Source organism: Raphanus sativus, unplaced genomic scaffold, assembly GCF_000801105.2.
Source record: "Raphanus sativus cultivar WK10039 unplaced genomic scaffold, ASM80110v3 Scaffold0649, whole genome shotgun sequence".
Lineage (NCBI taxonomy): Eukaryota > Viridiplantae > Streptophyta > Magnoliopsida > Brassicales > Brassicaceae > Raphanus > Raphanus sativus.
Genome location: NW_026615966.1, coordinates 7,909 through 29,073, shown reverse-complemented (window position 1 = coordinate 29,073; position 21,165 = coordinate 7,909). Strand labels below are relative to the sequence as shown.

The window sequence follows — 21,165 nt, the reverse complement described above, 5'->3', positions numbered from 1 at the left end:
TTGGACCTGGTGGCAACCTGAAGGCATCCAAACTGACTGAAGAGGTTTTCAAAGAAGCTTGCAACGAGCTGGTTGTGTTAGCAGAATTGCCACTTTCGTTTATTGAAAGCACTGCTTTTAGGCACTTCTGCGACAAGGTAAACGTTTTTCATTAATCCTTACTTATACTCTTGCATAACTTTTCCTTTAAATCTTTTTTTTTTCAAATCATCAAACTGACTTACTTTTTTAATGTCTTACTTTGCAAGGTTTTGCCTTTCAAGCCGCACTCAAGAAGAACTTTGACAAGGAACATTGTGGAGATGTTTGTGAAAAAGAAGGCAGCGCTGAAGAACACTCTCATCACGAGTAAACAAAGAGTCTCTCTTACCACTGACATTTGGGTATCTCAAGTGACAGGTACACTGTTTTTTTTAAATAAAAATTACAATTCTTTTAACTTTTAAGCTTATGTCTTTGGCTTCAAGTATGCTTATACAATTATTTTCATGACTTGCAGGTGCAAGTTATATGGTTATCACTGCACACTTCATTGACGATGAGTGGCAGCTGAAGAAGTTGATCATTGGCTTCAAGTATGTCATGGATCACAAAGGTCAGACTATCTCTACTGTTCTTCTAGAGTGTTTAGCCGACTGGGGTCTTGAGAGGCTATTTTGCATCACTGTTGACAATGCCACAGCAAACACTTCTGCTATTAAGAGGTTTCATGAGGGCTTTAGGTCGATTTCCCCTGAAGCTTTTGTGTTAGACGGGAATTTTTTACACATGAGGTGTGCGGCTCACATTATAAACTTGATAGCTAAGGAGGGTTTAAGTGATTTAAGTGAGAATGTGTTGGCTATTAGGAATGCTGTTCAGTACGTTAGGTCCTCAACCCCTAGGTTAAATGCCTTTGATCAGAGAGTCACTAATGGTAAGATGACTCGTGGTAGCTTGCCCCTAGATGTTAAGACTCGGTGGAACTCAACTTTTCTCATGCTATCTAGAGCATTGCAGTTTAAGGTAGCATTTGATAGAATGGAAGCAGAAGATAGATTGTACAATGATTATTTTCTAGAGGTAGAAAATGGGGCTAAGCGGTTTGGACCACCTGATTCTTGGGACTGGAAAGCTGTTGAAAAGCTGATTAGGTTTTTGGTCATATTCTACAATAGCACCTTGGTTGTTTCTGCCTCATCTAAGGTTAATTCTTTCAAATGCTATGGTGAGATAGTGACAATTGAGAGAAACCTCACTGGTTTAGCTAGTAGCGTTGACTCTGAGCTGAAGTTGAAGGCAACAGAAATGTTGCAGAAGTTTTTGAAGTATTGGGAAGGGATCAAGGGTGTCAACAAGATGTTGATCTTAGCAACCATCTTCGACCCTACACAGAAGATGCACTTTGCGAAGCTTTGTTTTGAGAAGCTGTATGGGAAAGATAGCTTGGAGGCAAAGGCAATGACAAAGTCCGTGACTGATCTTCTCACATCCATGTTTAAGGAGTACAACACACGTTTCAAAGTGTCATCTGTACAAGCATCGCAACCAACTGAAGCCACTGCCGTCTCTGCTCCAGACTCTCAAGAACAAATAGTGGAAAGAATGGAACTGGTGGTTGAGGATTTCGGTTATGAAAGGATGGATGCTGTGTACAAGGAGCTTGTTGCAGAAAAAGGTGATGATACTAGGGATGAGCTTGAAGTATACTTGAAGGAGGCGGTTGAGAGCCCAAAGCTCTTACCGGGAATGGAGTTTGACATTTTGTCTTGGTGGAAGGTGCATAAAATGAAGTACCCAGTCCTTGCAGAGATGGCGAGAGATCTGTTGGCTATGCAGGTTTCATCAGTTGCATCAGAAAGTGCTTTCAGCACAAGTGGGAGGATTTTAGAGCCTTATAGATCCTGCTTGACTCACTACATGATAGAGGTTCTCATGTGCACTGAGCAATGGCTTCAAGCTGACATCAAGCTTAAGGAAACCATCATCACAAATGAGCAAATACTTGCTGATGTTGAAGAGTTTGATAAGCTTGAGAAAGGTATGAATTCACTTGGCTAGATTCTTTACTCGTTTGTTTATGTATAAGCGCCATTTAACTGCATTTTTATTTTGTTTTTTATCAGAGTTTGAAGCTCACCATATTGATGCTTGAAGTCTGGACTCTGAAGGTTTCTCGGCTGGAGATTGTGCTTTGAAAAACTTTGTTTTTTTTTCATTAATCTATGCTGCTTTCTGTTTGGTTTTGGTTTTTGGATAATGGTCATTTTTAAGATGTTTTTTCATTACAGTAAAAGTGATCTTTGTATCACTTCTATCTTAATAAAGTTCTGCAGTTGCTTTTATCTTTGTCTTTCAATATTGATTACTACTCTTAGATAATAGATACAATCGTTGAATGTCTTTCTCTTTTGTATACAAAATTGTTTTTTCACATGTTTTATGAGTTTGCATTTGTATTTCTTTACAGGTTTTAGTGTTTAACTTTAATGTCACACAAAGCAAGAGTAAGTTTTTAATCAATTTCAACTGATTACATTATAGTGGTTTCATTAATTAAACCGATCAAGAACCGAAACCGATTGCATTACGGTGCAAAATCACAACTTTTTCTTTTTATAAAAACCGAACCGAACCCGACTATAACCGAACCGAAATCGACCCGAATTTTTAAAATCCCCGAATGGGGTTGTTTTTTATAGAACCGAAAATCCGAAACCCGATTGCAACCGAACCGACACCCGATTGGTCCCCCGATTGCCCAGCCCTATGAACTACCCAAGAGAATTTGTAGATGAGAAAACTCAAACCTTGGTTAGCGAAACAATACTTCCTACTTTGAACCATGGTGCTAAGCCCGATTTAGTGACTAAATACATTAGCATTTTCTATTGCTAATTAAAACAATGTCAATTTTATTTATCATGAAATTTTCGATGCTCAACTATTTAACCAACCTTTAGTTTGTGTGTGTGTGATACACAAATGTAGTCTGTTGTTAATTCAAATATAATACTTTAAATGTATTGTGTCATATCAGATTCCTAATTAGAAATATATATATTCCCTTATTATTGAAAGAGACTCAAATTTGAAGACTAATCTTTCATTAGTAGATGAATAACAACTTTGTCATTTTAGATGTGTCAAGTTTACAGTCCTCCTCAACCATGTATTGTTAAATCTTTAATTACTAGAAAATTTACAACCATTTCCATTAATATTTATATTACATATTTTGTTAGGACATTATAACATAAACCGATTAATAGTTGGTTATGGTTCATTTGGAAAACTTGATTGCAAAACGAACGAGGTGGGCATGTGCATGTCGTCGCCATCAACTGTACACAAACTTTAATATTTTTCAGAGAAACGAAAAATAAAACTTTTCCTCTTTATCTCTGGAAAAAGAGTAAATCATTCCCATCCTTTACGTTTTTGGTTTAAGAAAAGATGGTTTTACCTCTTTGCCGAGAATCCAAAGATTATAAATAGTTCCTCCCACCAGTGAATTGAACCTAATAGTCCCTCCCATCCCTTGCGTTTATTTGGGCTCTAAGAACTAATGATCATGTCTCTCTGCAGATTGATCTGGTTGTTCTTGCCATCTTCCTCATCCTGCTTTAGCCATCGAGTTCTCTGGTTAGTTCCCCCAATTCTATCATCAACCTTTCTAAAGTCAAACAAGTTTCTTCAAACCCCAGGTTTGATTTTCCTTAACCCTCAAGTAAATCTGGAAACTTTGAGCTTCACCAACTTAAGAATTGGATAAAGTTGCGTGTTTTATATGTAAGAATTTGTGGTATAACACTCAGGGCATCAGAGAAATTTCAATGTTTTATATTCAGGGAATTTGTATCTCGATGTCTTGCAGTGCTTGAATAATGTTAACCATAATGTTTACAAAAGACACTGTTTTGACGCCTTCAACGAAAAATGGTATACCTGAACCAAATTAATTTGAACAAAAGAGAGAAACTTTATTACATCGAATACACAGTAAAAATTTGGAACACCTCAGGTCGGTCAGAAACTCAGATTCACAAAGCTTTTCCCGATATGTATATACACACATGAAGCTGTCCAGGGAAAATAATTTTTCTTTGCTTTGTACCTAATTCACAATAAATTTTTCCAAACTGTAACATATTTGAATGCAGAGAGCCATTTCGAGACATTGAAAAGCTTTGTCCATCTTCTGCTTTTCAAGAGTAATAGAGAGTAACAATCTCTCAGATCTCCTGCTGGTTCTTAAACCTATCCTACATCTTGCAGAGTCAAAAGTTTATTCAATGACAGTAACAATCTCTCAGCCCAAGCCATTTCGAGACATACATTTCCTTTGGTAAAATATATTGCCCAAGAGATAGCTTGGACTGAGACTTCGGCTTCCTTCTTTCTTCAGGTACATGAGCCGGCATGAGAAGATGTATTTTGACTGAAATTAAATCCACAAGTTGAAATATCTATGCGAAATTTATGCTACAGTAGCACATCATGCTTAAATACACGAATTATTTCATAACGTTAACACCTTTTGGAAAGTAAGCTAAGAGTTCAAAAAAGAAAACAAAAAAAAAGAACACAAGATTTAAGAGATCCCGTCCATTTTTTTTGGAAAAGGTGAGGTTTCATCAGTTAATATTGTGATGAAGGATCCCTCCGATCCCTCCAAAACCTTTACGAAACTGAGAACCTTCATTTGAATTGTCCGTAACAAACTCTAGGACACAACCAAAACGATTGTGTTCATTTGCCAGCCACTCCACTAACGGAGTATTCTCCATCACAACCAATTCAATGTTACCATCTCTGAAGTTCTCTTCGTTGCCTTCCTGTTCACTGTCCATGTATCTTATCACGGTTTCGCCTGTTGCATTATTATTCAACACATATCTGTTGATAGCAAGATCTTGCCACACAATCAGCGTCTCAATAGCACCTAGAGTGTTCAACGTATCATCCACACCAACGACGTACTTCCCGTTCTCCAACCTTATCTCCTGAAATAACCTCCTTATCAAACGCTTCTCTTGAATGTAGCGTACACCTCCTAGTAGGTCAGATGACATCTCTATAGCTCGGCTGAAACCGTGCTCTCCTCCAAGTGATACATGCACCACTTTCAGGATCTTCGTCTCAAGCCTTGGATCAAACATATGCGACTGCCTCAACTCAATCTTCAGATCTCCTAAACCGGCAAGTATCAGCCCAGCCACATTAGGCTGACCTGTTAAAGGATTGATGTAGTATTGTGTTGCGAGCTCAGCAATATTTTCAATGTAAAGCTGACACTCCTTATGGAACTGGGCAAACTGAAGAGCTGCCTTTTCTCCTCTACCGTGTATCTTTGGAAGATTAACAGAGAACTTGTGAAGGACCTCACGGGTGGTGCCGCTCAGAGTTCCAAAGAGAGTCCCGTTCATGTCAATTACAATAAAGCCAAACACCCCATCCGCGTTGTCTCCCATTTTAAGCAAAAACAAAAACCAAAAAAAGAAGGAAACCTGCCACAACCAAGAAGCTAGTTATAATCTTGATCATATATTACGAGATATTGTGCGATTATTACTCAGAAAATCAGGAAATCTTATCAGACTTCATGGCGTGTGTCTTGTCCGTAACAATTCTAGGAGAATATAAAGCTGCACGTTAAATTTTAAAAACTTATATACTCCACAAATCTCTCAAAAACAAGCTGTTAGGAGTGCATATGCTACGTAACAGAATAGAAAGAGAGAACAGATGACTGGAACGGGGCAGATTTTACATGCTAATTGCTAAATAAGATAACCAAATTTCTAATCGTACGTCTGCCAAAATCAACAATACATCCAATCCAACGCAACAAATAGAAAACCTAATTTTAGTAAAAGCTAAACCAAAAAGAGAGATATGAAGAACCTCAATAGAAAGAGAAGGAGAGCACGATGGACAAGGGCTTCAGGAACCTTTTTTTCTTTGTGCTTTCTGCAGAGAATGAGTATTTGAAAGTCTTTAGAGCATCCTCATTGGTAACTCCTTAAATTAGGGTTCTTAATTTCCTTTTTTTTTGTCCGATTTAGAAAAAAACTCAAGCAATCGCGAGTCCTTGAACAGTACAAAAGTCGCGAAAGAGCAGAGAATAAAGGGTTTTAAAAGAAAAAGCGAGTCCCACCTGAGCCTCACCGCTTAACTTATATCTCAGCCTCACAATTATTTTATAATTTATCATCTAATCTTATTATATAAAGCTTGGTTTTTCAAAGTTACTAATTAACATGATTGTGACACATGTCAATTTTATATTTAAGATTGTGACATGTGTTAAATAACTTTTATATAAATAATTATTTAACAGTAATTATCCTTTTTTAAAAAAAAAGTATTGTAAATAATAGTAACTAGCTTTATCATAAGATATATTTTTTTATAATTATCTTTTTTATGATTTTAGAATAAGAAAATTAATGTTAATATTATAGTACAAATTCGGTTTTGATATAGAACTTTTAAAAACGAAAATTACAATACTTTGTTTTACAAATCGTGTTAATATGTCAATAATATGATTGTAGTTTTTTTTTTGGTTTATGACCTTTTAGTTAGGATTTGAATAAAGGAAAATTAACATTAAACATTCTTTTACATTTTTTTGGTTTAAGATTTTAAAAAGGATAATTACAATCAAATATTTTTTTGTTCAAAGTTAGTAATTAGCATGATTGTGACACATGTCAATTTTATATTTAAGATTATGACATGTGTTAAATAAAAAATTTCATATAAACAATTATTAATAGTAATTTTCCTTTTTTAAGAAAAATATTGTAAATAATAGTAACTAGCTTTATCATAAGATATTTTTTTAAATTATCTTTTTATGATTTTAGAAAAGAAAAATTAATGTTAATATTATTGTACAAATCGTTTTGATATATCATTTAAAAAAATGAAAATTACTATAACTTTGTTTTGCAAAGTGTTAATATGTCAATAATAAGATTGCAGTTTTTTTTTGTTTATGACTTTTAATTAGGATTTGATTAAAGGAAACTTAACATTAAACATTCTTTTACAATTTTGGTTAATATTTTTAAAAAGGATAATTACAATCAAATATGTTCTTACAATTATCTTTTCTTTATGATTTTAGAAAATAAAAATTATTGTTAAATATTGTACAAATTGATTTTGGTATAGGAGAAGGAAAATTACTATTACATAGTCTTTTACATTATATATTGTTAAAAAATACTTTATAGCAATTTTCAATTTTAAAAAAATCTAAACAAAAATTAATTGTAAAAAGGAAGTGATTTTTATTTGTTATTTAAAAAACATTGTGATATGTGTAGAAAAATATGATATAATTCTCTTTTTTTTATTTAAAGAGATTTAGAAAAGGAAAATTAATAACTTTGAAGAACCAAGATTTAATTACTTTTTGTGGTTTATGACCTTTTAATGCTATATTTTAAAAAAATATATGATAGTAACTTTTGCAAAAGTCTAAACAAAATAGACTGTGAATGTGTCAATTAAAAAATTAGATTGTGAATGTGTCAATAAAAATCTGTCATTACTTTAAAATCGTAAAAATATTAGTGATATTGAAAAAAACGAATTTTGAAAATGGAACCTATTAAAAATGGCAAAAATATTTTTTTACATTATATTTGCAAAATCATACAATTTCACTAAAAATATTTCTCATTTTATGGTTTTCATAAAATTAAAACATCAAACAAAACCCGTTGCAACGCAACGGGCTCATATCTAGCTATTTTATAAAGTTTAGTTTTCAAAGTTATTAATTAACATGATTGTGACACATGTCAAATTATATATTTAAGATTGTGACATGTGTCAAAAATATGATACAATTATCTTTTGTTTAGGATTTAAAACAGATTTAGAAAAGTAAAATTTCCATTGCAAAATAAGATCTTAGAAAAGTAAAATTACTTTTACATAATATTTCATCTTATATATTAAAGAAAATATTTGATAGTAATTTTCATTATTAAAAAAAATTCTAAAGAAAAATATTTTAAACTGAAAGTGATGTAAACAATTACATAGTCTTTAAAATATATATTGTTTAAATGTTTGATAGTAATTTGTTTATTTAAAGTATTAAAATAATTGTAAAATATATTTGAAAGTAATTATTTTAAATATATATATATATATATATATATATATATACACATATAATTTTGGTTTCAAAGGTTTTAAAGAAAGATAAATATTAAAGATAAATATTTACTTTTAAGCAAAAATATCAAACAAAAACGAATTTTAAAAACCTACAAGTATAATAATTTATTTAATAAAATAATATAGAAAAACTAACTATAAAATAAAGCTTGATTTTCAAAGTTACTAATTAACATGATTGTAACACATGTCAATTATATATTTAAGATTGTGACATGTGTCAAAAATATGATACAATTATCTTTTGTATAGGATTTAAAAGAGATCCAGAAAAATAAAATTTCCATTACAAAATAAGATCTTAGAAAAGTAAAATTACTATTACATAATTTTTTACATTATATTTTAAAGAAAATATTTGATAGTAATTTTCATTATTAAAAAAGTTGTAAAGAAAAAATATTGTAAAATCTATTTGAAAGTGATGTTAACAATTACATAGTCTATAAAATTATATATTGTTTAAATATTTGATAGTAATTTCTTCTTTTTTAAAAAGTATAAAAATAATTGTAAAAATATATTTGAAATTAACTATTTTTTAATATATATATATATATATATATATATATATATATATATATATAATTTTTGGTTTCAAAGGTATTAAAGAAAGAGAATTATTAAAGATAAATATTTAATTTTAAGCAAAAATATCAAAAAACGAATTATAAAACCCTACAAGTATAATAATTTATTTAATAAAATAATATAGAAAAACTAACTATAAAATAAATAATATTGCTTTTTAAAAATCCTAAACAAAAGAAATTGTAAAAGTACTCTGACTATTATTTAGGTTTAAATTGTTAATTATACTAAATAGTTCACATCTATATTTAGGTTTAAGCTTCCAGATATTATTTTTACAGAACACAATAGTATTTACATGAAAATATTACCTGAGTATTTTTTTAATTACTTGATAAAACTTAAATCCTTTTCTTATCTTTATTACATCTTATGGTATTTTATCATTGTTCAGAGGATATCTAACAAAATCATTTCTCAAATAATGTATATGATTTATATAATTAATAAAAAAACTATGAAAAATAAGTTAGTTGTATAAAAATATCAAAGAAAACCCAATTATATAATAATTAATTGTCCTTTTCTAAAAGTCTAAATAAAATAAAACTGTAGAAGTAATCTTATTTTTGAATAATTAACTAACTTTACTTTTAATAATTTTGTGTTAAAAATTATAAACCAAAATGAAAACATATTTCACCTGATATGATTGTGACATATATCAGTAAAAACAATTAAAATATGTCATTATGTGAAATTAATTTTTTTCCTAAAATCCTAAATAAAAGATATTTATAAAGTATTTTTCTTTTAATCTTAACCAAATAAGTTTTTTTTTTAAAAAAAATCTGGACCAGAGAGAATTGTAAAATTTGACTTAATAGTAATTTTTACTTTGAAAAAATATTGATAAATATGGTATTAAAATATTAATTAACAAGAAAAATTGTTAAAAATATTACTGATATTGAAAAAGCACAATCTTTAAAATGGCAACTTTTAAAAAATAGTTAATATTAACTGGAGATAATTATTTGATAGTAATTATATTTTTCTTTTTTTTTTGAATTATACAGAGGTATCCTGGCCCCACCGAAGTGGTCCAGACTAGTCACGTGTTGCCACATGTCGGTCCTCTGTCCCTGGCGATGCCGAAATGTTAATTCCCCAGTGGCCGGGATTCGAACCCAGGTGGCGGAACTCACAGCTGTGAACCCTTTACCAACTGAGCTAGAAGTTCCGGTTTTTTTTTTTTTTTTTTTTTTTTTTTTTTTTTTTTTTTTTTTTTTTTTTTCTTAATCCTAGACAAAATAAAACTGTAAAAGAATATTTGATAGTTGTTTTCCTTTCTAAAAATATTAATCAAAAGAGATATATTTTTAAGTCATAACCAAAAGAGAATTGTTAACAATTATTTGATAATATTTTAAGAGATAATTTGAAGATGAACATGATACTAAAAATTATACAGTTAATAAAAGAAGTGTAAAATTAGTATTGATATAAATTGTAAAAACAGTAAGTTTTAAATTATTTATTAGAACTAGAAATAATTATTTGATAGCAATTTTTTTTTTTGAAATTATAAAGAGAAGATAAATTGTAAAATTTTATATAACATTAATTTATCTTTTCTACATCTTAAACAAAAAATAAGTAAAAGAGTATTTAATAGTAATTAATAGTATTTTTTTATTTTTGAACTGTAAATAAAAATGAAATTTATAAATAAAATGTGTTCCCTTTACAACAAATCCTAATAAAATTTTAAAAACTTATTTATTAAAACATTAAATTATTATATAAGAAAGTGTTTTGACGTTATTTGAGTTTCAATTTTTTTTCTTTTATAATAAGAAAGTTTATAGTTTTTTCTCTAATCTAAATACAAATTTGATAGCAATTCATCTATAGACCATGATTATAAAATACATATATTAACTTAAACTTTTGTATAGTAATTCTCAAACTATAAAATAAATCTCACAAAATATATGCAAAAAACAATCATAAAACTATAATAAAAATGATTTATTATTTTATGTCTTTTATTAAATTAAAACATCAAACTAAACTCGTTGCAACGCAACGGACTCATATCTAATAATATAGTAAAGTACATTATGTAAAATTGATTTTTTTTACCGTTCAATGCAATCATGGAAACTTGTTAATAATTATTTAGTAAATATTAGTTAAGAAGAGACTCATCAAGCTTCTGTCTGTATTGTGCCAATCTCTGAAACAAAGAAGCATTATATCAGCAAACTCACTCATAACCATGGAGATTAAAAAAACAATACAAACGTTTAGTTTGTTTGTACCTTAGTATAAGCATAGACACCAGCTTTTGTAGGACCAACAGGGCTTCCTCGTCTCATGAACTTTCTGTCTTTGAAGATGTAGAGTAACGGCAAAAAAACAATGTAAAGAAGACTCATTCTGTTTTGGTTTGGTTTACCTCTTGAGAAGTTAACTTGTCAAGATACATGATGATAGACCTCAACGAGTTCCCATGCGCAGCAATCAACACATTGTTCCCTAATACGCTCTGGTTTAATCTGCATATACGATTATTACATCAAGTAAAGAAAACAAACAAAAGAATGAAAATGAATCTTTTTGTTGAATCATACATTGTCTTCAGAATAAGCCACTGCTCTCTCAGCACACATCTCAAGGCTCTCTCCTTTAGGGGGAGGGATGTGGTAACTCCTATGCCACTCATGAACTTGCGGAAAAATTCAAGAGGCAAACTTGTTAGAGAATAGAAAAGAGTTTGTTCTTGGAAAAAAGGTTTTTTCAAGCCGACATATTCCACAACAAAAACAGATGATGACAAGCTTAGTTTACGAATAATACCATTTCATTTTTTTGTGTGCGTGATTGTGTATAAAGTGAAGGAAAATTTTGAACTTTAATATTAGATTTAGATTAAGGCTACAACTATTAGTTAGATGTTTATTTGCTAAAAATAATTGAAGTAAAATATTTTTAGAAGCTAAAGTTTTATTTTATGATTTTTAAAATAAATAGACTATGTTTACCTAAATTTGTGATTTTCAAAATAAATACACAAATTTGACATAAAAATATATAAAAGGTAATTTAATTTTTATCTAAAAATAAATAAAACAATTTATATATATTTTAATTATTTTTATATTTTTGTACCCGCCCGTAAGGCGGATTTAATCATAGTTTCTTATCAATTTGTGACTTATTCATCTGCACATTTATCATTTAAATCCATCATTTTTTCATATTTGGAGGCCTTACAACGATGAATATGGGCACAACGACAGAATATGGTAAATAAGAGGTAACAACAAAAACTAAGACAATGAGGCAGGTACAACAAAAAATCACGCGGTACAGCTAACAAATATGCAAATACTATTGTTTTGAAAAAGAACGACCCGATGGTTGAATCAGGTTCGAGAGGTCATATAGCCGGATTGGGTCTAATAATTAGATCTATCATTGCTAACAGCTAACAGCCTAACAATAATTTTGCTGATAATTATTTAGTAAATATAATATAAAAAACTAGATTTTGACCCGTACGACCGTGCATGTTTTCTTTGACTAAAATATTTTAGGTTATGCAAAAAAATATATCAATAAATTATATAATTTTGTCTTATAGGTTATCAAATTTAATAATAATATTTGTGTGGGTTATAATATTATTACTATAAAATTTATAATTTTTGTATTTTTGTAAAAAATATATTTTGAAAACATTATCATGCAACAATACCGATTTACATAAAATAAATTTATTATAAATTTGAAATATATGTGAAAAGTAAACTTAGTTGAATCTACATAATAGAGAATTTGGTATTTAGTGATTAATAAGCTGTTTAAATAATAAACTGTATTGGTTTTTAACTCAGGAGAATACACGGACACACAGTAGATTAAAGTCTTATTTATACGATATGAAAAGATCAAATGAGTTTCATCTGTGAAGAAATGTGTAAATTAATTGTTTACATGGTAAAAACATTTCAAGGTTTGACTTTTAAGTGGTCAAAATTAAAAAAAAAAACAAAATCACATATTAAATAAGTCATAAATTATGTGCTACATACCATCAATTTATTTTGATTTTTAAATTAGAAAAAGATATGAATAATCCTTTTATAAAAACATCATTTATCATATTTTATAAATTTAATTTTGAAAATTGAATCAATTTAAAATGGTTATTATCATTACAATATTATTAAAAGTATTTTATATAATTAGTAATTTTTGCTTATAATCAAAACTAAACCCAAAATTTAGTTTATAATTATACTTTGTGATGATTAAAATTTCAATTAACTAATTTCGAAAATGTATTTTAAAAATATATAAAAGATATTTCAAAAATTTTGTTAGACAGTTATTTAAGATATGTATTAGTATTTCAAATAAAAATAAAGATATTAAAGATATTATAATTAAGCTATGCAAATTTAATAATTTTTAAAAGGATAGTCCAAACAAGAAAAACACACATGAAAAAAGTTAGACTTTCTATTTTAATAATATAGATTTCTTATCAATTTGTTGCTTATTCATCTGCACATATATCATCTAAAGCCATCATTTTCTTCATATTTGGAAGCCTCTCGACTACGGTGAATATGGATACAGCAACCGATTCTGGTAAATAAGAGATAATAACAAAAACTCAGACAATGAGGCAAACACGAAAAAAAAAATCACACCGTATAGCTAAAAGAATATGCAAATACTAGTGCTAAAAAGAACGACCCGATGGTTGAATCATGTTCGACTACGAATCAGTCATATAGCCGGATTAAGTCTAATAATTGGATTGACCATGAATCACTCACGTAGCTATATTCAAATTCAAAATTACTGAATTTGATAAAAAAAAACAAAAATCCATAAACCAACCATATAAACAAAAACCTAACTTTATATTTACTGTGTTTTATATTTCTTTATATTTTAATTATCCCTTATATATTATTTGCGAAGTGATTTTACCACATGTCTTCTCCAGAATCAGTTTCACAAAATAAACGATGACATGACACGTAAAAAATATGACATGGCACAATTCATACTAATTTATGGTAATTGTGACTCTGATCTTACCATGTCACACTTATTGATTTACATATTTAAAAATGTGACGTCGGTGACTTTAGTATTTCGTAGAGATGTAAATTTTACTTTTTCACTCATTGTTTTGTACAATTCCCATTAATAAATAAACAAAAAAGGAAATAAATAAATAGGGAAAATATATGATTCTCACGTGAGTTTGAATAAATGGATTATTCTATTTATTGTTGATTAAATTTTTGGTAAACTTTTATGATATGGTAATAAATCATACATTACATTTAACATTGATATTTATTTTGGTAAATTGTTTTAAATATGGTAATATCTCATACGTCTTCTATAAAATAAATATATTCATATATAAAACTACAAATTTTGAAATTTATTTTATTTTATTTTCTATAATTATACAATTTGATTATTAAAGCTTTCGAAATTGCTACATTTAAAAAATAGATTTCTAAACGTAAAATTATATATCTACAAAGTTTATGAATATTTTTTACTTTAAATTTTTGATAATTATAAAATTTCATATCATTTCTTTAGTTTTATACAAATTGATCTAATTTGTGAAAAAATGTAAATTGATTTAATATATTTAACCAATATAAATAGATAGAAAATACTATCAATTTATTTTTGGTAAAAAAATTTTAAATATGGTAATATCTCATATGTCTTCTATAAAATAAATATTTTCATATATAAAATTACAAATTTCTAAATGTATTTTATTTTATTTTCTATAATTGTACAATTTGATTGTTAAAGCTTTCGAAATTGCTACATTTAAAAAAAAAAGATTTCTAAAGGTAAAATCATTAGTTTCTTATATATCTACAAGTTTTATGAATATTGTTTGTTTAGTTTAAATTTTGATAATTATACAATTTTATATCATTTTTATTTTTATACAAATTTATCTAATGTGTGAAAAATATAAATTGATTTAATATATTTAACCAATATAAATAGATAGAAAATACTATCTAAGATTATAATTTAATTATATACATATATATTCTTCAATATTACAAAAATTGTTTTTATCTTAATTCAATATTTAACTAAATGAAATCTATAACTAAATATTAATTAAAATAAGAAAATCTATAATATTTAATAAACTTTATTTTATATTTAAATTAAATTTTGAAAAATTTCTTACTGCACATGATGCAGGAAAACACCTAGTATATTATATTTGCTAATACTACTTTTAAATTTATGTATGAAGATATACCAAACCATTATTGAACCAATTTTAATCCGGTTAAACCATATCCAATTGTGACTTAAAAGCATTGGTTATCTGTAACTCTGGTCCATATGTTTTATCGGCTATGTCATCAAATATGTCACACGTTCATCGGGTAACTAACTATAAATGGGAAATAGTCAAGATAACCAGATCAACTGTGTCCTAAATGTTAGTTTCTTCTTTATATAAAGTCACTGACATTTTCTTAATTTCCATTGTCAATTTGGTTATCAGCAAATAATCCCATGAATATATATAATATATATATATATATATATATATATATCTTTAAATCTATATCTATACTATATAAAAGTTGAGGTTATAAGTCATTGAGAGCGTCCACATAGGATTTAAAACGATAAATTGTATTTTGACACATAATTATATTAGTTTATTATTTTTATAAAATATTAATATTTCAAAATTATATTAAAAACGAATTTAATATTCTATATATAGCTTAAAAAAAATAAATAAATATTAATATTTTAAAAATTGTTTTAAAACTTTGATCGTTATAGCAAAATGGAAAATCAAAAATCAAAAAGGCTACATAAAATTTAAAACCACTAGAAAAATATGACAGATCAGATTAAATATAAACAGAAAATAGAAGTTTTCTAAAATATTAATATTCCAAAACTATATTAAAACGAAATTAATATTCTATATATAACTTAAAGTAAAATAAATAAAATTAACATTTTACAACTTGCTTTAAACATTAATTGTTATAGTAAAATGGATAAACAAAAAAAAAGCTATATATAATTCAAAACCACCAATAAAAATATGGCAAAACCAGATTAAATGTTAAAAGAAAAAAAAACGAAAAAATTACAAAGTCAAAACATATCTTGAAATACTATGTAACCTGTTAATAAAAATATATATTATCTAATAAAGTAGACAAATAAAAAAATTATTAGTTTTTAAAATATTATGATTTCCAGATTTATGTATATTAACATAAAATATATTAATGAAAAAAATGGAAAACTTATGTTAAAGGAGATAACAAAAACTAAAACATCTAAAATCAACTTCAAAGGTACTAAAATCAGATGAGATAACAAAAACTAAAACATCTAAACTCACACTTCTCTGAGTCAAAGGTTCTAAAATCAGAAAACTGAAACAACTTCAAAGATTTAGAGGAGGGATGACCAAGGCGAGTATGCCACACATCAGCTGAGAGCGAACCCGAACTCTGCATGGCTGCTGCCATTTTCATTCCTCTAGAAAAAATACAATCCATTCTCCTGCTCACCCACACCAATCAGTGTCCTCGAAGTGCGATCCTGAAGAATACAAAGTCTATCAGTAACCTGAGCAACACAACCTCTGTTCCGAGTCAGCTGAGATACAGAAATCAAATGGCACTGCAATCCATCAACAAAGAAAACTTGTTCCAGACTCAGCGAAGGACCCAATCTCCCTCGTCCTTGCTTAGTCGACATAGTGAACCTTCCATCCGGAAGTTTTATAAGAACCGGAGCCATATCACCAATATCAGCCAAAAATTCAAACGTTCCAGTCATATGGTTAGTTGCTCATGAATCAATAATCCAAGATTCAAGAAAATTCAATAATCAAATAATCAATCCACCAATTCTAGAGTTGTAACAAGGTTTCTGAAAAACTTTACAATTTGATTTCTGAATGCATGAATCTAAAAATGTATATTTCTTTATATTAATGTCATCATCAATCAACTAACGAGTTAGCGACTCAACTTGTTAGTTTCGTTTAGGCCAATATTCCCACTGGTTGCTTCATCTTCCTCAAATCAATTGGCTATCGAGAAGCTAACTTGTAGGAGTGAAAGTGTGAAACTCATTGGACTTGGAAGCCAGAGGCTACTTTGGTACCTCTAAGCTATGCCTTGACAATGGAGACAACTATGATTGATCCTCCTTTTGTCTCTTATTAACTAATGATTGATGTTTTCAGTTATTCCTTTTGCTCTTTGTAATTAATCTGATCTCTTTATTATAGGTTATGCTTACTGATCAGATCATCTCTTCTTTGAAGGTAAGAAAGAAAACTGAGAGAGATTTGCTCTTCTTGATCTTTGCGTTTAAAAACATTAAAATATAACAGAAGTATAGATTACTCCATACGAAACAAAAAATTTGTAAATATGCTTTTGTTGTTATGAGATAAGCAAGAAGTAAATAAAACAAGGTAGAGAGTCTCTTCTTCAATTAGCTTTGTTGGCATAAGGCTTCTTCTTGGTGATGTCTTTCTTAGCTTTCAACTTGTCTGATCTTCCCGACTTCTTTTTCTCCTTCTTGTCATTGTACATGTTTATTGCCTATAAATCACATTCAACTCAACGGATCAACACAAGAATTTCACATACAAAACATATCAAACAAAGAGCTTTACAAGTTTTTCAGTTTTTTACCTTTCCAACATTGAGGATCTCATGTGAATGCTTAGATAATAACTTGCCAAGTACTTTATTAGTCTGTTCTTTTTCCTCATCAACCACCCCATACCTTGGTACAACCGGTAAATACTGCAAAAAAAAAAAAAAAAAAATCATCAGACAGAATTTGACTAAAAGAGAAGGTAGAAGAAAGTACCTTGTGGTGTTTGCCTTGCTTCTTAGGAGGTTTTTCTCCAGGCAACTTTTTATCGAATTTACCACCACTAGCTGTCGAAGTAGCAGCTAAACCTGCCACATCTCCAAGTGCATCCTTTCCAATTTTCTGTGGCTGAGTTTTGGTGCCTGATATGGGCAATGCGGTTACAGCAAGCTGAACATGGCTGCAAGTAGAAAACCATTTTGGATCTTCAGTTTTTCAAAAACCATGAAACAAGGTGGTGAATGGTGCTTAACTAACTTGTAATGCCTAATCGAAGAAGTTGTTAATATATCTACCTGGGTAAAGCACCAGCTTTTGCAGCTGTCTTCAAGTTCTGTAGTCGATTCTTTTCTTGCTTTCCAACTCTCTTCTTTTTATCGTCTAGTCTCTTGGCAAAAGGATCTTCTCCTGGTTCTGCAGTTAAAAGCCAAAAAAACGAACAATTGTCACAACAATTGCATAGACGCTTCATTAAGAAACTAAAGAAAGCAAACGATAAGAAAGTTTTTTTTATAACACAAAGAGTTACCATCTGATGCCTTTGCTTCAATAATGGGAATATCATTATCATCGTTGACACGGTCATAACCATGGCGACGCTTAAACTGATCAGTTGTTTCGTCGTATACAATCTTGTCCTTCTTGCGCTTCTGTATACCTAAAAAACAGAACCAAAAACCAATTAAGAAAAAAACACATTATTATCATGAAACAATAGAAAAAATCAACCCATCATAATCAAGTCAGAACAAAATCAAGTTTTGAAATCATAAAAACCAATTATCTTTCTCAGCTTTACCTTTCTTAAGAGCAAACTCTTCCCACTTTGTAGGAGGCTTGGGCATTGGAAGCTGGAAGAGAGAGAAAAATGAGAAGGTTAGCATGCTTATAGGTACAAGTGAACACCAAAATGCAGACAGACCTTCAAAATATACATGTGCTGATTAATTTTGCGAACTTACTAAATCCATACAACTATAAAAACATCCATTGCTGATAGTATCTCATGTGATTGGTGACAGTGAAGAATAATAATAATAATAAAAAAGATCTTACATGTTTCTCTCTAGGGAGTTTGGTTGTAGGGGGAGGCAACTGGACAAGGGGACCATCAACAGTTTCAGTAGAAGGAAAGTTGAAAAGAGTATCAGCTATCGCCTGAACAAGTTTTGTTCCCTCAGTAACGCATTCCTTAACAAGCTCCTCTCTAAAAAACAAATTTGGAGAAAAAGGAGACCATCAACTACAAGAAACAGACATCAAAACTCTCTCAACAGAGAACAAGTAACTCAGTATGCATTGGTCCCTAATAACAGAAGACTGTAACTGAGAAAGATGTTCAGAAACTCTTAACAGACAAACCACTGAGAAAAAATTGCCAGAAACAAGTAGCTAGACACAACCCTTTTGATTGGGATGATAATAAAGACTACATGTCTCACTCTTGTGCTTCTGGGGATTGATATAAAGACAAAACATGGAAACAGGGTTATTATGTTCCTGTCGGAGACCAGCAGAAAAGAAACAAACTTTACAAGAAAAAAAATGTGAACTTCACTTGTAGATAACATTACAACAAGTAAGCATATGAATCCACCTCAAATCAATTAAAATCAAGATACTATATAATCGCATTAGGAGCCGCCGCCAAGACGAGAAAGGAGAGAAAAGGACGAACCTTGAAGACGGGGCAGAAGGGAACCGGTGATTGGGATTGAAAGCTAGAAGATTTCCGACATCGATCTGGTAGATTTGGTCCATCTCCGTGTCCATGTCGTCTTCCCACCGTCTCAGAGAGTGGAATGGAGGAAGAAAGGCACTTTTTTATTTTTGTTAGGGTTTTGCAATGTTTTTGAGTTAAAGTAGTTAAACCTTCCTCTCTCTACCAATTTAAATAACGGAACATTTAACCGAACGGTTCTGTATTAAACCAAATTATTTTTAGTGCTATATAAATAGATTCATATTGCATACATAACTCAACCAAATCAAAAGAGGAAAAAATAACTAATACTATTTTTTTTATAACGACTTCATTATGACTTCATTGAATCATAAGAAAACCATATGGTTTGGTACAAAAAGGATCGCAACTATCACTACTACCTCAATCTAAATAAGATCTATGAGCATAAATAAAAATCTTCTTGAATCAAACGATAGAGCCAGGCTGGTCCTTCTAGTGTTCTAGTGCTAGGTACGACTGAAGTCTACCATTACAGAGCACATTTTTAACAATCTCTCTCACCACCTTATTAGACGACCTTGACTTTGTTTCAAAAGCAACTGATGCAAAGGAAACACATAACATATTGATTTCTGCAGTAAGGCTCTGAACTGAGGCCATTTAGCAGGATTCATCACAGCTTCAACTAGTACATGGGAGTCAGAGCCCACCACAATCTCTTCATATGCCAAATCTTTCAGACTTTGTAAAGCTCATTCCAGACACCTGAGCTCTGCTAGTTAGCCTGTTAGGCGAGAATGTAATTGCATCCCGAGACTAATACTATTTTAAAAATAAAATTTTGAATTAGTTTAAATTAAATTAGTTCCGACCATAATAAAATCTCATTTGAAGTAAAATCAAAATTTTGAAAAAATTACAATCTAAAAATTAAGTACGCGTAAAAAATAAAAGTGTTTTTATCAGCGTTAATTACTGTTTTGTGTAGGAAACGAAAAGTGGCTGATTTATCAAGCAAATTAATAGTTCGAAAAAAACTTCAACTCTATGCCTTTTGATTGCATGTGTATCAATAGTTGTGTATATGTAATTTGACATATAAAAGGAAAAAAAGTTCATTTGATTTTGTTTGGTCAGATACAATAGAACTGGAATCAGTAAAGTTTTGGACTTCTTGTTTTTCTACTTAACTAGAAACATGGCTTAGAATTTGGTTTTTGGTTTGTTTAATTTTATTTTATTTTTTCAGGAACCGTTTTTTCACCCCTTATATTAATGTTTCTAAGTGGTGGTTTATACTTTAATGCACCCGGCTTCCCAAAGTTTAGAAATAGCACATGGTCACATGGACACTATGAGAAAGTTTGGTTTAGTTTGCGAGTCGACGACGATATCAAAACACAGCTTTTTTTTATCGTCTACCCATCTATACTAGATCAAGTGGAGATTGTACGAGCCAATTTTCCGAGGAGTATCTCTATCTGTCCGGGTATGATCTATATGAGAAAAAATGTAGCCTCTAATTCTTACTACGAAGAATATGAGACATACTCACATCCTCGAAATTTTCCTGTAATTTTTTAAACATTTTAATTTCTGTCGTAAATGATGGTTTCGCGGGTTAGTAGTCATATCCACTAAGTTCAAGCAGTCAATTTCAAACCGTATCGAGTTTATCTTCATATCTCTCATATATGAGGCTGCCCAAAGTAAACATTCCATCTCAACAGCTTTGATTTCTAACATATTACGTATGTTGGTTCATGTACAACGTATCGAGTTTATCCTACGCAGCTTCTTTCTAT

General features: G+C 29.6%; 2 protein-coding genes and 1 pseudogene across 4 annotated transcripts; all 3 read right to left on the bottom strand.

Moving 5' to 3' along the window:
• Positions 1-4,445: 4,445 nt before the first annotated feature.
• Positions 4,446-6,117, bottom strand: LOC130494386 (eukaryotic peptide chain release factor subunit 1-1-like). 3 transcript variants are annotated; one of them, XM_056997443.1, is made up of 3 exons: positions 5,887-6,117; positions 5,555-5,627; positions 4,446-5,489 (listed from the first exon to the last, which is right to left on the bottom strand). In XM_056997443.1, the coding sequence occupies exon 3, from the start codon at positions 5,451-5,453 to the stop codon at positions 4,617-4,619; it is 837 nt and encodes a 278-aa protein (XP_056853423.1). In that variant the 5' UTR covers positions 5,454-5,489; positions 5,555-5,627; positions 5,887-6,117; the 3' UTR covers positions 4,446-4,616. The 3 variants fall into 3 exon arrangements, with proteins under 3 accessions (XP_056853423.1, XP_056853424.1, XP_056853422.1); XM_056997444.1 differs by lacking the exon at positions 5,555-5,627 and having other exon boundaries at positions 5,934-6,117; XM_056997442.1 differs by lacking the exon at positions 5,555-5,627 and having other exon boundaries at positions 5,887-6,116.
• A 4,792-nt stretch (positions 6,118-10,909) lies between these two features.
• Positions 10,910-16,620, bottom strand: LOC108845323 (2,3-bisphosphoglycerate-dependent phosphoglycerate mutase 2-like; annotated as a pseudogene).
• A 507-nt stretch (positions 16,621-17,127) lies between these two features.
• LOC130502669 (ribosome biogenesis regulatory protein homolog) lies at positions 17,128-19,532 on the bottom strand. Its single transcript, XM_056997445.1, has 8 exons — positions 19,352-19,532; positions 18,730-18,880; positions 18,473-18,524; positions 18,203-18,331; positions 17,970-18,087; positions 17,671-17,854; positions 17,490-17,603; positions 17,128-17,396 (listed from the first exon to the last, which is right to left on the bottom strand). Exons 1-8 carry the CDS (start codon positions 19,444-19,446, stop codon positions 17,283-17,285), a joined length of 957 nt encoding a protein of 318 aa, XP_056853425.1. The 5' UTR covers positions 19,447-19,532; the 3' UTR covers positions 17,128-17,282.
• Between the last annotated feature and the right edge of the window lie 1,633 nt (positions 19,533-21,165).